Source organism: Oncorhynchus gorbuscha, linkage group LG24 (assembly GCF_021184085.1).
Source record: "Oncorhynchus gorbuscha isolate QuinsamMale2020 ecotype Even-year linkage group LG24, OgorEven_v1.0, whole genome shotgun sequence".
NCBI classification, from domain to species: domain Eukaryota; kingdom Metazoa; phylum Chordata; class Actinopteri; order Salmoniformes; family Salmonidae; genus Oncorhynchus; species Oncorhynchus gorbuscha.
In genome coordinates, this window is record NC_060196.1 from 34,004,844 (window position 1) to 34,019,389 (window position 14,546).

Here is a 14,546-nt window from a genome sequence, read left to right on the forward strand (position 1 = left end):
TATCTCAAAATCATTGTCATGTGGTTCGTCAAAATGGTAACCAAATGAAAATGATACAAACCTAAAAAGGAACTTCTATTGCCATTACCAACTATGTAAAAATAGCCTACATAAAGCCAACAAATAAAAACATTGCAGCCTGCAGGTAGAAAATATCCTGAAATATCCTTAAAAATAAATATCCTATAAATCACATTGGCTACACATGGGCTGTCTGCTATCAACTATTAACTTGGGTCCGGCTGAAGCGTGCACTAGCAAACTTGCAACATTGTGTAAAATATTCTGGGCCCACAGAGTCCTGTGCCAGTGAGCTCAGAACAGACACAGCTGTAGGCTATTTGCGCAGGGGATAAGAAGCAGTGCTTGAGTTGGCAGGAGTTTACCAGAGCTAACCATCGGCCCCTTAAATGTTCTACTGCTAGAGCTCCTGTTCCTTTTATAGACTATTAGCTCAAAAGACTTGTGGAGCACCTGCACCTAAATATAAACAGTACCAGCACCCAAAATGGGTACCAGAACCTATTTCAGTCGAGCACTGATAAGAAGTAATCAGGTAGTCCTATTTTATGACATTTCCACTGGATCAGAGCATGACATTTTTTCCCTTTCATGCTAAGTTGTTATCGAAAGGGAGAGAGCTGGAAAGATTTTTCAAAAACGTTGAGGAACTATTGTCATTCTCAATGGATGTAGAGAGATACTTCGTGTGCTTGCTGTTTGAAGTGAAGAAAACATTCCTTTGAGAAGCTCCACAGGTCATTAGTGGTGGTGCGTTAATAAAGCCTATCAGAAACACCAAATGGGCACATTTGTATGCCTACCTTTGTGCGCAGCCACGGTAGCTTGTAGGCCTATTTCAATGAGTGCTTGTCCTAACTCCTGACAGGAGTGCTCCAAACAAAAGACACTGACTAAATTGACAAAACTCTTAAATGGAATGAAATGAGCCTAAACGTGTTCCTCATAAGTGTAGCATAGGTTGTGCGCTCTGCAAAGAATGTGTCCACTCTGACAATGATAAGGGGAAGACTGGAATAATAATATTGAATGAATTAACAGAAATTACCATAACCAAATTAACAAACATTGTAGGTTAGGAATTCATTGTAAATGTACTGCTGGTGATATATGTAATGGGGAGTTGATATACACTAACAATCAAATGCAAACAATTCACACAATGAAGTTATGAAACAATGAATGTGCACAAATTGTCGGGAGAATGCATTCTGGAGAGATTGTGTGCATCTGGGCGCATGGTCTTTCCGATGGCAGCATTTAATGTGATATGGCCTCAACGGAAGTCAGGGCATTCATACTTCTTGCGCTTACTGGGCGGTGCAGAGTTGTTGTCAAGGAAGTGAGTTTGTGCTTTCTGCAGGACCTACTGCCTCCACCTACCTTCAACCAATCATGTCAATGCAGAGCTATACAGAGCCCTCCGCATTGTTCCAAAATTTGTGTGGTACATGGAGATGCGGTACGGAGGTTGATTTGGCCTCTGCTTGCCTCTCGGGTTCCGCAATTACAACACACCCTCCATATGGAGCCTCCAAACACATTTCCGGATCAAGTATTAATTGGATTTTAGTCTAGAAAGAGAGTGTATACATACATTACATAACATACATACAGTGGGGCAAAAACATATTTTCCACCATAATTTGAAAATAAATTCATTAAAAATCCTACAATGTGATTTTCTGGATTTTTTTTCTCATTTTGTCTGTCATAGTTGAAGTGTACCTATGATGAAAATTACAGGCGTCTCATCTTTTTAAGTGGGAGAACTTGCACAATTGGTGGCTGACTAAATATTTGTTTTGCCCCCACTGTGCATAACATACATACACATTAGTACCAGTCAAAAGTTTGGACACCTACTCATTCAAGGGTTTTTCTTTATTTTCACTATTTTCTAAATTGTAGAATAATAGTGAAGACATCAAAACATAATATAACACATGGAGTCATGTAGTCCCCAAAAAAGAATATATTTTAGATTCTTCAAAGTAGCCATCCTTTGCCTTGATCACCTGGAATGCTTTTCCAACTGTCTGGAAGGAGTTCCCACATATGTTGAGCACTTGTTGGCTGATTTTGTTTCACTCTGTGGTCCAACTCACCATCTCAAATTGGGTTGAGGTCGGGTGATTGTGGAGGCCAGGTCATCTGATGCAGCAATCCGTCACTCTCCTTGGTTAAATAGACCTTACGCAGCCTGGAGGTGTGTTTTGGTTTATTGTCCTGTTGAAAAACAAATGATAGTCCCTCTAAGCGCAAACCAGACGGGATAAATCACACAGTGTCACAAGCAAAGCACCATCACACCACCTTCATGCTTCGCGGTGGTAAACACACATGCAGAGATCATCCGTTCACCTACTCTGCTTCCAAAGACACAGCTGTATTTGTTGTAACCAAATAGCTCAAATTGGGACTCATCGGACAAAAGGACAGATATCCACCGGTCTTAATGTCCATTGCTTGTGTTTCTTGGCCCAAGCAAGTCTCTTCTTATTATTGGTATCCTTTAGTAGTTGTTTCTTAACAGAAATTTTACCATAAAGGCCTGATTCACGCAGTCTCCTCTGAACAGTTGATGTTGAGATGTCTGTTACTTGAGTTCTGAAGGATTTATTTGGGCTGCAATTTCTGAGGCTGGTAACTCTAATGAACTTTTCCTCTGCAGCAGAGAACTCTAGGTCGTCCTTCCCTGTGGCCGTCCTCATGAGAGCCAGATTCATCATAGCGCTTGATGGTTTTTGAGATTTAATTTGAAGAAATTTCTTGACATTTTCGGGATGGACTGACCTTCATGTCTTAAAGTAACGATGGTCGGTCGTTTCTCTTTGCTTATTTGAAATATTCTTTCTATAATATGGACTAGGTCTTTTCCCAAATAGGGATATCTTCTGTATACAACCCCTGCCTTGTCACAACACAACTTATTGGCTCAAACGCATTAAGGGAATATCTTCCACAAATGCACTTTTAGCAAGGCATACCTGTTAATTGAAATGCATACCAGGTGACTATCTCATGAAGCTGGTTGAGAGAAGGCCAAAAGTGTGCAAAGCTGTCATCAAGGCAAAGGGTGGCTCTTTGAAGAATCTCAAATATAAAATCTATTTGGATTTGTTTAATACTTGTTTGGTTATTACATGATTCCAGATGTGTTTTTTCAAAGTACTCACTATTATTCTACAAATATAGGAAATGATCCAAAATAAACTTGAATGAGTAGGTCTGTCCAAACTTTTGCCTGGTAGTGTGTGTGTGAAATATATATGGTTAAATACAATTTATTTAACCCTTATTTTACCAGGTAAGTTGACTGAGAAAACATTCTCATTTACAGCAACCTGGGGAATAGTTACAGAGGAGTAGGATGAATAAACCAATTGTAAACTGGGGATCATTTAGATAATCCCAAAACCGCCATTCACTCAATTAGCGTTTGGCCATCTTTCGAGACTTTCATAGATGCAGACGTGTTCAACCTTGCCGAGCCAAACAGTTTTTCTTCCCTTTGTTCCTAAAGACATCACTTTGCACACTAATATTTAGGAAAGGGAGGATCATTTGAAACGGTAAAAGCTTTACGGTGGGTGAAAACTGCGGCTCATCCATACACCCAATTACCCATGCGTTTCAGTCATTAGATGTTTGACGTCTAGGAAGTTTTAAAAAATGGTCCTTTTAATGGGTATTTAAAAGATCAGGGGGAGCCACAACAGGAAGCAAACTTGTTTATTATGGGCCTATGTACGGCAAGGATTCACAATCGCATCGGAGGTTGATAGCTCCGGGGACACATGCAATGTTTCACACCAGGTTTACCAAGTTATGTAGCACTACTGTAAGTATTATTCTGCTTTGCAATTTTTTTACCCCCTGACAATTATTGAATTTGAGCAGTAGTTGATTCTTGGGTAGGCCTAATCTTACAGAAAAGGCTAATTGAACTAATGATCAAAGATCATTTGAAGTTGATTGTGCTTGCTTTTTTGAAGGAATGTAAAGTGTAGCATTTAGCGTAGTTTGTTTTGGTAAATAGTCAGTGTTCAGTGTAGCATAGCATTTGGCCTTAAACCTAGAATTTAGCCAAGTTTGTTGGGCTGCCTCTTAAACAGCGCAGACACACTGTAATCTCTGTATTTAACCTCACTGACCCTGCCTTGCCTTTTTGTCTGTCCTTCTTCCCTGTTCTCCCTGTGTGACCCCAGTTGGCTGAGTACCGGCAGAGGAAAGCTCACGCAGACAGACAGAAGAAGCAGAAGAAGAAAAAGAGGAGAGAAACAGACGACGACCCAGGTGGAGATGGACCGGGGAGAGGGGAGGCCGAGCAGGAGTTGGATCAGTCGGTAGGGGAAGAGGTGTCGGGGAATAGGGGGGTGGTAGGAGGAGGAAGAGGTGAACCGGACCCCCCCACCACAGAGTTTACCTTCGCTAGGACACTGCGTTGTGGTGAGCCTGTCAAACACGACCAGACGTACACCATAGAGGTAAGGCCAAAAACCACTGGACTTATTGAGCTAATTTACTGCTCAAGACTTAGATTAGTTGAATCATGTACGTTAGTGCTATGATCTTTCTTTTGCTGATACTATGGTAGAGATGTATTGTAAGCAGTATTGGCCCGATATTTCTGTGGCTTCCTGTATTGTCCCATACTGATCACCTAGTAAAATATCATGGTAACTTCAATCACAAATATGAATTAATGCTAAATATACTATTTTATTTCTAAAGCATTTCTACAGTTTTAAGGTGCACATTTTTGTTTGCTTGGCTTGAAAAAGTATGAAAATGTATACACCCACTACTGTAAGATGCTCCGGAGAGTGTCTGCTAATTTACTAAAATGTCAATGTTAAATAGAATATTACAGTAGATAAATACAAATGCAAAATATAGTGGTCCAAACATGACATAAAAAGGTTTTGGTTATAACGCATACAGAGAGATATTCAATGACCCTGATAAGCGATTCACATTTTGTTGCATCAAAGCCATTGTCTGAATCCATTTGAGCAGATATCAAACAAGTAGTAACCTGAAGTAACCTATGCAGTTGCCATGAGCTACTTTTGTGCGTGCCGATTTTCAATGGTTCAATATTAAACAGTGGAGTAGCCAATAAGTGTCCCTGTAAGCTCTTGATTTGCTGAATCACAACACCTTTTTTAGCAGAATTTGAAGTTACAGCTGGCAAACTGCATCTCTTTCTATTTGTGAATATTGTTATTGTGCTGGGTTAAAGTATTATTTAGTGTGTTTTGTTTTTCTTCAACTCTGGTTAGATAATGAGCAAAATAATAATTGTTCAGGCTGCTTTTCCCAGCTTTTCAGACATTTGTTTTTAATTGCTTCATTGCAAGCTCGCTCGCTCAATCAATCTCTCCCTCTTTCAAATGACCGCCTTAGTCTGCCGTTATTAATTTAACTCGACTCGCCGTTACATCGTCAATGTGAAATATTTAATGCGTTTCAAAGACAATCGGGAAGCCCCTCACAACCTTGAGCTTATCCGCAGGTGTCGAACAAGGTGCATGTACCATGCCACCCCCAATTCCGCATTCCACCTACGCCGAACAATGCAAACTCCCCTTTCCTCCCTCCCTTCTGTTCTTTTGTAGCACTTGTGTCACGAACAGCATTAATCATTTTCATTCCCTCTGTTGCTGAAAAACCACACACATTTTTTTCCTCCCCTTGTCGCCCGAATGTGACTGGGAAATGATGGGTTGCCATGGCAACATACATTTGCCTTTAAACAGGTTGAGCCGCCTCATTGTAGTGTTGGAAAGCTTCGTGGCCTTGTAGCACAAAACGGACCTGGAGGTGATTGAATAGAGTGGCTGCTGCCGGTTTTTTCTTTTGGTGGTCAGTATTCTTGAGGTATAGCTCAGCACTTTTTCCATCGTGACTACTGTATTTCTGTCGGCATGCAGACATTTTGATCAGCACCGTGCCTAACTGTTTGTCACGAATTGCCACTTCTGTCATTTTAATGGTAAAATGTTCATAGGTCCAAGGTGCTCATGAGTTTGGACTCATGCCGTTGAATTCGGACTCATCTGAATCCATATTTGTAATAATGAGACTGATAAACGGTTCAAACATTCAGTTGACACTTTTACATTTTTTTGTCTGTCTTCTCACAATTTGTTTTCATACCCAAGACAAAGGGTGTAATTGGCCCAGGGCGCACCATTGAATTAACACCGACGTTCCTAGTAGCCATGCAACTTCCCTTGCAGTGAGGGGTTGCTGTGGAAACACCAGCTTCAAAGTGTTCACCTCCAGAGCACTTGTATAGATAGATGGCTTCACAAAGATCTGTGTGAGCGCTAACCTGTTGTATAGTCTCTCACCTGCGCATATCTTAAACGGATGAACTGCATTTCCCATCTGACACAAGTGGTATAATAGAGGCTGATTATCTGATGTTTTGACGTCCTGATACAGTCAAATCCATGATAAGCTGCTTGACTATCTTTGAAATTCATATTCACGTTTCCGATTTCATAATTGTCAAGTGATAGGCCTAACCTAGATAAATGTTATTCCAATCCCCCACAGGATCTTGGACATGTGATTTCTTAAAGAGAAGTGTCAAATTGTTTACGTTTCATGCTTGCAAAAAAATGACATCTAGTGTTGCTACTAAGCTACATCCAATGCCGTTTCCTATTCTACCTTTCCCTAGAATCACCAGAATTCAACAAGCAGTCCAAGCAATATAGGCTAGACTGTTGCCGATACCAAAGCCATTCTCGATCCTCATGAAAAGGAACTATTGGCCTAATGTGCCATTTAACTCGGACAATAAAACCTCTCATTTAATTTCTCCTCGTCTTGCCCCATAGTGTTCTAACTTTTTATCTTGTTAAAGTGAAATTAGCCCATTTATAGAAAAGACTCTAATGATCTGCCATTATTCAATTGAATAAAAAGTAGGTTGCGGCCCGTAATTGAATGTGGCACAGCATGTTTCCAAAATGCCCCATTGGATCTAGGTCAAAGGGGCAGACAGCATTTGACATCGCCATTATTGACTTATTCTTCTCCAGAAACTGACAAGAACTTGCCACACAAAGACAGAATGGAAATGAGAGAACAATAGGCTTGTCATATCATGAACTGCTCCCCCAGAATGTCCCTCTCTCACTGTACTTTCACTCTTGAAGTAATGGGACTGTCAAACAGAATACTAACTGTACACACAATGTTGACCTAGGATGGGCTTGTTTTAGCTAAAACTGTTGACTCATGTAGTTATGGTCCTTCAGTTTTAATGCACTTTCAAGCTTTGTTTTTCCTTCTTCTTGTTGTATTGTAATGCAATCCACTCTGCTCCGCTGGTGGGGCTGTGTTTGTGTGGGCCACTTGTTCTGGTGACACACGGTGGGCCTATTATGGTGAGTCTGATGAATCCTCCTGTTGTTTCCTATGGCAGCCAGATAGTGAAGTGTCCACCACAGCCGAAGACTACTCCTCCGAGGTGAGTTACTTTTGTCATAGTTTACAACAAACAGAGAACACTCTTTTTATTGGTGTTAATATACTGTACTTGTAGGGATAGTTCACCCAAATTGCAAAATGTCTTATTTCCTCACCTTAAGTATTTGGTTCAGATTTGACAAAGGGTAAACTGACCATAGATCTGTTACTGAGGGCTTCTGCTGTTGAGGATTAGGGGCTTAGGTCCTGCCTTTTCCCAGGTTTCCTCTTGGAACAGACCACGTGACTTGGCTAGCTTGTTGCCAGGCACTCTCAGCTCTCCAAGTCTCCTTCTGTCATTTATCTGAACTTGACAAGTCAAAGTAGTCATGGCGCACCTCTCACCTCCCCCTCTTCTACATGGCCGCCATTAAAAGCTCTGCCTCTGACACCAAGTTTAATGGTTTGAAGAAGGCGGCAGTCATTCCATTAAGTCTGACATGTACGACGGAACCAAAATACCACATTTAATTACATCCTTCACTCTGTGCTTTGTACATGAGTGAACAATGGGAAGCTGAACCAAGAAATCCTCCTGCTTTACCAAACAGTATTGTGAATTAACAGGTGAATGGCTGCCTTGAGATGACCGAGATCCCAATGGAGACTTCCAAGGAGTTTATCTGGGTACAGTATGACAATTGACTAGACAACGAGCCACTGTTTTTCGTTAACAAGCCAACTCACCTCTGCACTGACTGCACTCTTTTTTGAAAATGTAACATGTTTTCTCTGTCTCCGCACTGCATTCTGACCTCCTAACCCTGAGATTTACCCCAGACTAACTCACTAACCAAGTCCCTTTTATTCTTTGCTTCTGGGATCCTCAGCTTGTGAAGTGGCTTTAATTTGAAGGCGAAGGACTGCAGAGCAGCAACAGCAGCATTGTCGGCGGGCTGCTGCTGTCATCCTTTAACTTCCACTCCCCAGTTTAACAGCAGGGATGGGGAGTAGGGAAATTGACATTTCAGAGGTGCAAATTACTCTGGAAGTCAGAAGAGAAAGAGGAAAACAGGGAGGAAGAGAAGTCGAAAAAGAGATTGGGGATGGAGTGGTGAAGTGGCTAGAGAAGGGGGCGTTGGACAATTATACAAGAGCTGCTCATTTGCTAAATCACACGTAATCTTGCCATTTTCAGGTAGGAAGAGCGAGGGATGGTAAGAAAGAGGGGTTAGAGGCTGAGAAAAACAGCAAATTAAGTAATTGACTGTGATTTTGTTTGAGAGTTAAGAAGTTAAAACCATTCTGAGAACGAAAAGAAGAGAACTAGGTAGAAAGAAAAAGGGAAGTGTGACAGATAAGGTAACAGTAGTGAAATACAGAGCTAATGCGAAAGAGGGAACCATTGCCAGCACTGTGCTCTTTAATGGTAAATTTATATAATTCCCCTCAGTTCTGTGACGGTCTTGGATGCTAACTAATTGCTTCAGTAGTGGTTTTTGAGATGAGCTATTTGCTAAGCTAGCTACTATTTCGCCCTCAGCTCTGTGGCAGTCTTGGATGCTAATTTTTGCAAAGCAAGCTACAGCTACCATTTCCCCCCTCTGTTCTGTGGCTATTTTGGATGTTAGATTATTTCTCATCTAGCCATTGTCACCCCCCACACGACAGGAGGAAGTGGACCCTGTGCAGCAGGAGGCGAGGGGCGGAAGGGTACAGGTCATGGAGGAAGAGCTGGCTGCCAAGACTCTGGTGGTGGAGGAGCTGAGCCGACAGCTGGAGGAATTTAGAGCGGCCTTCGGCACAGAGGGCGTGCAACAGGTAATGTGCTATGTGCACTCTGTGTATGTATGAAGGAATTCAAATTGGTAGTTAAAGAAAAAAGTAAATAACCTGCTTCCCCTGTTAACTGCAAAAGTTCATATAACATTAAAAATGTTTGAGTCTAATTCATCAAGCAGATTGCATAAGGGATTGGCCTTGCTTACCCACGCTGCTGGGCTGACCTTTGGTTGAGGATGCAGCTTAGAAATGGTTAGGGTAGCGAAGTTATTAGCAATATGAGAGCTCTCTTATGTTCTGATATTCAGAATACTACTCAAATATATGAGAGAACTCTGTAAATATCAAGTGAAATATATCACACATGTAACGTGCATATAAACTATTGTTGGTATTTCCCTTTTCAATGGAATACATCACTTTTCTTGTTTGGTTTAAAAACATTGATCTGTGATCGTATTACCACCCATACTCCTTTACCCTCAAATATCCCAAACTAACTACTTCCATTGTTGAGACCACACTTTGTCAAGCCAGTGTACGATTTTCTTTCTCATAGTAAAGTGTGACTTGTGAATCACTGCCGTTGACTATGCAAGGTATACACAATGTACTCTTTTTGATCCTCCAGCTGCAGGACTTCGAGGCTGCCTTGAAGCAGCGCGACGGCATCATCACACAACTCACAGCCAATCTGCAGCAGTCTCGCAAAGAGAAGGATGAGGTCATGAGGGAGTTCCTGGAGATGACTGAGCAGAGCCAGAAACTGCACATTCAGTTCCAGCAGGTAAGACATTCTTGCATAGACTATAACACTACCCTATAACATATTATCCCACCCTAGTCTATAATATAGTAAGAAAAATACATTAGGCAGGTGAGGTAGAAACCCATGACAAGCGTAGGGTTAGTTGTAACTTTCCCATAATTCCCAGGTTTTCCAGAGAACTTGGTTGGAAGATTCCCATAAACGGGTGTGAAAAAGCAGGAAATCTGGGTATCCATCATCTGGAATTTCTGGAAAACCTGGGAATTTGGGGAAAGTTACAGGAATTTTCCAACCCTAGGTTAGACATACCTGTACCAGTCCTATTATATCGTATTTTTCCTATGTCATCTTATTGTCTCGGAAGCTTTTCCCTGCTCTATCAACATTTTCATATATTTTATTACCGTCCTAATAATTATACAACAGATGTGGTGGTGATGTTGTTTTCTGTCATTTCCATGGGAACATGAACGCCCTCTGGTTTGATTGACAGCTGCAGGCAGGTGAGACGCTGAGGAACACCAGCCACAGCAGCACAGCGCAGGACCTCCTGCAGGCCAAGCAGCAGCTTGTCCAATACCAGCAGCAGCTGGAGGAGATGGACAGCCAGGTCAGAGGGCACCATGAGTTGAACGAGGAGCAGCTGCTGCAGATCAGCCAGCTCCAGCACCGGCTCAAGGAGGCTGAGATGGTGAGGTGGCTGCCTAGTTGGTGTTAGTCAGTGCCTGTCATTCATGTGAAAACGTCTGCTTGTTTTGATCTATTTAATGGATCTGTTTTAAAGGTGGTTGATTACCAGGTGTGTTTTAAAATCTGATTTAGATTTCTTATTATTATTACCTTACAAAAAAACAATTTAGTTTAAAGGCTGTTTGTAGAATTATTTCAGTCGTTTAAAATATGAGGCTTTAATTACATTTTACATTTATGTCTAATAATTACTTTTCCTCATAGGTGGAAAGAAGAACAGCAGAGTCATTTGCACAAAGGTTAAATGAGAAAGACCTGTTGATTGCTAAACAGGAGAGAATTATGGCAGAGCATGAGCGTTCCCTAATGCAACTTAGAAAAGATCTCACACATGTGGGCAGAGGGGCTGAGGAGTCACTTGCCCAAAGGGTAAATGAAAAAGACCTGCTGATTTCAGAGCAAACTGCAATAATAACAGAACATGAGCGTACACTGACCATGCTCAAGGTGGAGCTTGCACAGGTGGGAAGAATGACTGAGGAGACTTTTGCACAAAAGTTGAACGAGAAAGAACTGCTGATCGCTGAGCAAAAGAGAGTCATGTCAGAACATGACTCCTCCCTCCACCAGTTAAAGGATGAGTTGACAACCTCTGAGAAATGCTTAAACGACCTCAACCAGCAAATTACCGCAAAGGCCCAAGAGCTGGAGAGCTGTAAGAGTAACTTGGATAACTGTAAGAGGGATTTAGAGAGTACTACGAATCAGTTGAATAGCTGTAGGGTTGAGCTGGAGGGCAGTAAGGGTGAGTTGTATAGCTGTAGGATTGAGCTGGAGAGCAGTAAGGGTGAGCTGGATAGCTTTAGGTTTGAGCTGGAGAGCAGTAAGGGTGAGTTGGTTAGTTGTAGGGTTGAGCTGGAGAGCAGTAAGGGTGAGCTTGAGAGCTGTAGGGTAGAGCTGGAGTCCTGCAGGGGCGAACTCTCAGCCTCCAGGCAGAAGGAGCGGATGTCCTCCAGCGAGATCCAGCAGCTGATGGGTAGCGTGGAAGACCTCCAGAAGCGATGCCACCAGGGCAGCGTGTCAGAGTGTGACACCCTCCAGAGGATGGAGGAGGACTCAGCCCGCAGGCTGGATCATCTCAGGACGGAGCTAGACGAGATGTACGGTGAGCAGATAGTCCAGATGAAGCAGGAGCTTCGCTTGCAGCACTCTGCGGCTCTGGAGCGGGTCACGGCGCAGCATCGCAAGGAGCTAGAGCTTCTGAAATCCCAGCAATCCGTGACCAGACCTAGTCCCGAGGTGGTGATCGAGCTCAAGGGCAAGATCGTAGTGCTTCAGCAGAGGCTCCAAGAGGCCCAGGTGCTCCGTGAGAAGACCAGACAGGAGCTGTCCCAAGTGGCACAGGAGAAGCTCAACCTCCAGGGTCAGGTGGTTGACCACCTCCATGACCTCCGCTCAGCCCGGTCCAAGGTGGAGCAGGCCTCCAAGAACATCGCTGTCCGTGAGAGTCTTCAGGGCGAGCTGCAGCTCCTCCAGGAAACCATCGATGACCTGAAGGCTCAGCTAGCCACCGCTGCGGAGTCGGCAGTAGAGATCGAGGCCAAGCATGAGTCGGAGACAACCAACTACAAGATCAAACTGGAGATGATGGAGCGGGAGAAGGATGCAGTGCTGGACCGCATGGCTGAGTCACAGGAGGCAGAACTGGAGAGGCTGAGGACACAGCTCCTCTTCAGCCACGAGGAAGAGCTCATTCTCCTTCGGGAAGACCTCCAAAGGGAGAACCAGCTCAACACAGAGAATCTCCTTAACGAGGCATCCATCCGGCATGGCCGGGCTCTGGAGGAGTTGCAAAACGTGTACAAGGACGAGCGGGATGAGCTGTTGCACCAAATCTTTGCACTGAAAGATGACTTGAAGATGGCGCTGCACAGCTCGAAAGCCGAAGAGCTGGTGGTGCAACTCAAGGATGTTCAAGTTGAGGAATTGAGAAAGGGTGGAGAAGAAAGGGTCAGAATGGAGAGGGAAATCCAAATGCTGCTGAAAAAGAATGAGCTGCTAGAAAACCAGTCCAAAGAGCAAGAAAAGAGCTGGGACAATAAGTGGAGGAAGCAGGAATCTGAAAAGAGGATTTTGATGGAAACCAACAACGCCATGAAAGAGGAAGTGGAGTCCAAAATGGAAAAAATCCAATCCTTCATGATAGAAAATGAACAAAAGCAGAGACAAGTAGTGGAGTTTCAAGAGGAGATTGAAAAGCAGAGGAATACATTCTCTTTTGCAGAAAAGAACTTTGAGGTGAACTATCAGGAGCTCAAGGAGGAGTACATGTGCCTTGTTGAGGTAAAGGCGCAGTTGGAGGAGAGGATTCTCAAGGAGACACTTGTGTATGAGTCTAAACTCGCTAGCCTCCAGTCGCAGATTCAGGAGCTGAGGGAGAACAAGGAAACTAACAAAATGGAGGACAAGTCCAAAGACAACTGCGGTGCGTCGATAGAAAAATACAATATTGAGCTAACGGAGAAGCTGAAGGTAGCTCTGGCAGAGAAGGAGGAACTGGCTATGAGGCTGTCTAAAGTTACTGAGCAGCTGACTGTTACAGAAGGTGAATTGGATGAGCTGGAAGTAGAGCTGAGTCAGGTCAGGAGAGAAAACAAGGAGGTAATCGCCCAAAATGAAAACCTGGAGGAAGAGCTCGAAAGAGAGTGGGAGACTCTGAAGGAGAGAAAGGGAGAGATAGAACTGCAGAGAGAGGAGGGAGGGAGAGCTGCTCAGAGCCAAGCGAAGCTCCAACAGAGAGGGCAGCCTGTTCAGTCTGCAGCCCCAGCTTGCTCCATCGAGGATCATCACCTCCAAATCGAATCTCTCCAAGGGGAGGTAGTGGTCCTCCCCTCCTCCATACAGGCCGCCGAAATAGAGCGAGACCGCCTCCGACACACCCCGGAGGCTTGGCACCAGAGCCAAACGCTAACTCTATCTGCAGCCCCATCTCAGGTCTCAACTGTTGGAGAGGGACCTGTTGAGTGTAGCTCCGCTTTGGAGCCTTCAGCCTCTGGGTCACACAGGCGCAAGACACAGCAGCGACGAGGAAAGAAGAAGCGCCAGAGCTCTGCCCAGACAAAAGAGAAGAGGGAGAAGGAGGAGGTGGCGGAGAGAAACAAAGCTGGAGGTGCTACTGCTGCAGCAGAGTGGGACGCACGGGCTCGGATGGAGAGCCAGGTTCCGTCGATCTCGCAGCAGAGGACCGGGAAGGATGACGCCACAGACGGGTACCACGGTGACGGAGAGAGAGACTGCGTTGGGAAGCAGGTAGGCATTCACACACAGCTGCTGCTGCAGTCTCTTAGCTGGAATAGCCCCCGCTATGGAAACTATAATTGCCATGCCTTTTATTTTTTCCTCTTTCACTCTCACTAGCTCTCTCAATCCCTGCATTTTCATAAGTCTGAAATTATCTTTCTGATTGAGCTGTTAAAATGTTTAATAGAGTATATTCATTTTGGTCTTATGTCAATGCACTAATTGACTATTGTTGAAATAACCAGCAAACAATTGATCATGATCATAACCAGTACTATGTAACAATGTATCATTACTCCCTTGTTAAATCTTACAACTGTTGATCATTACTCGATGCAGGTGAATGGAATTTGTGTTCATACACTACATAGACTGAATTATTTAAAAACCTGGCTGAGGTGAGGTTTGCCTGTTTAGCACTAAACAGTTAAAAAAAAAATATTCAGCCAATCTGTAATGACTGATGGGCTTGATTACAAAGTGCCCGACAGAGGCTGGCTCTCATAGGCAGTGAATAACAGAAGTACATCCTTAGGTAAAAATATTCAATATT

The 14,546-nt window shown here is 43.5% G+C and overlaps 1 protein-coding gene across 1 annotated transcript in view; it reads left to right on the forward strand.

Annotated features, from left to right (window-relative positions):
- LOC124012228 (A-kinase anchor protein 9-like) overlaps positions 1-14,546 on the forward strand; it is a 141,425-nt gene that overhangs the window by 17,462 nt on the left and 109,417 nt on the right. Inside the window, exons 2-8 of the mRNA XM_046325704.1 lie at positions 4,233-4,511; positions 7,469-7,513; positions 8,080-8,139; positions 9,124-9,273; positions 9,866-10,021; positions 10,497-10,694; positions 10,958-14,002. Coding sequence (XP_046181660.1) covers positions 4,233-4,511; positions 7,469-7,513; positions 8,080-8,139; positions 9,124-9,273; positions 9,866-10,021; positions 10,497-10,694; positions 10,958-14,002 — 3,933 coding nt within the window. The remainder of the gene's footprint in view (positions 1-4,232; positions 4,512-7,468; positions 7,514-8,079; positions 8,140-9,123; positions 9,274-9,865; positions 10,022-10,496; positions 10,695-10,957; positions 14,003-14,546) is intronic.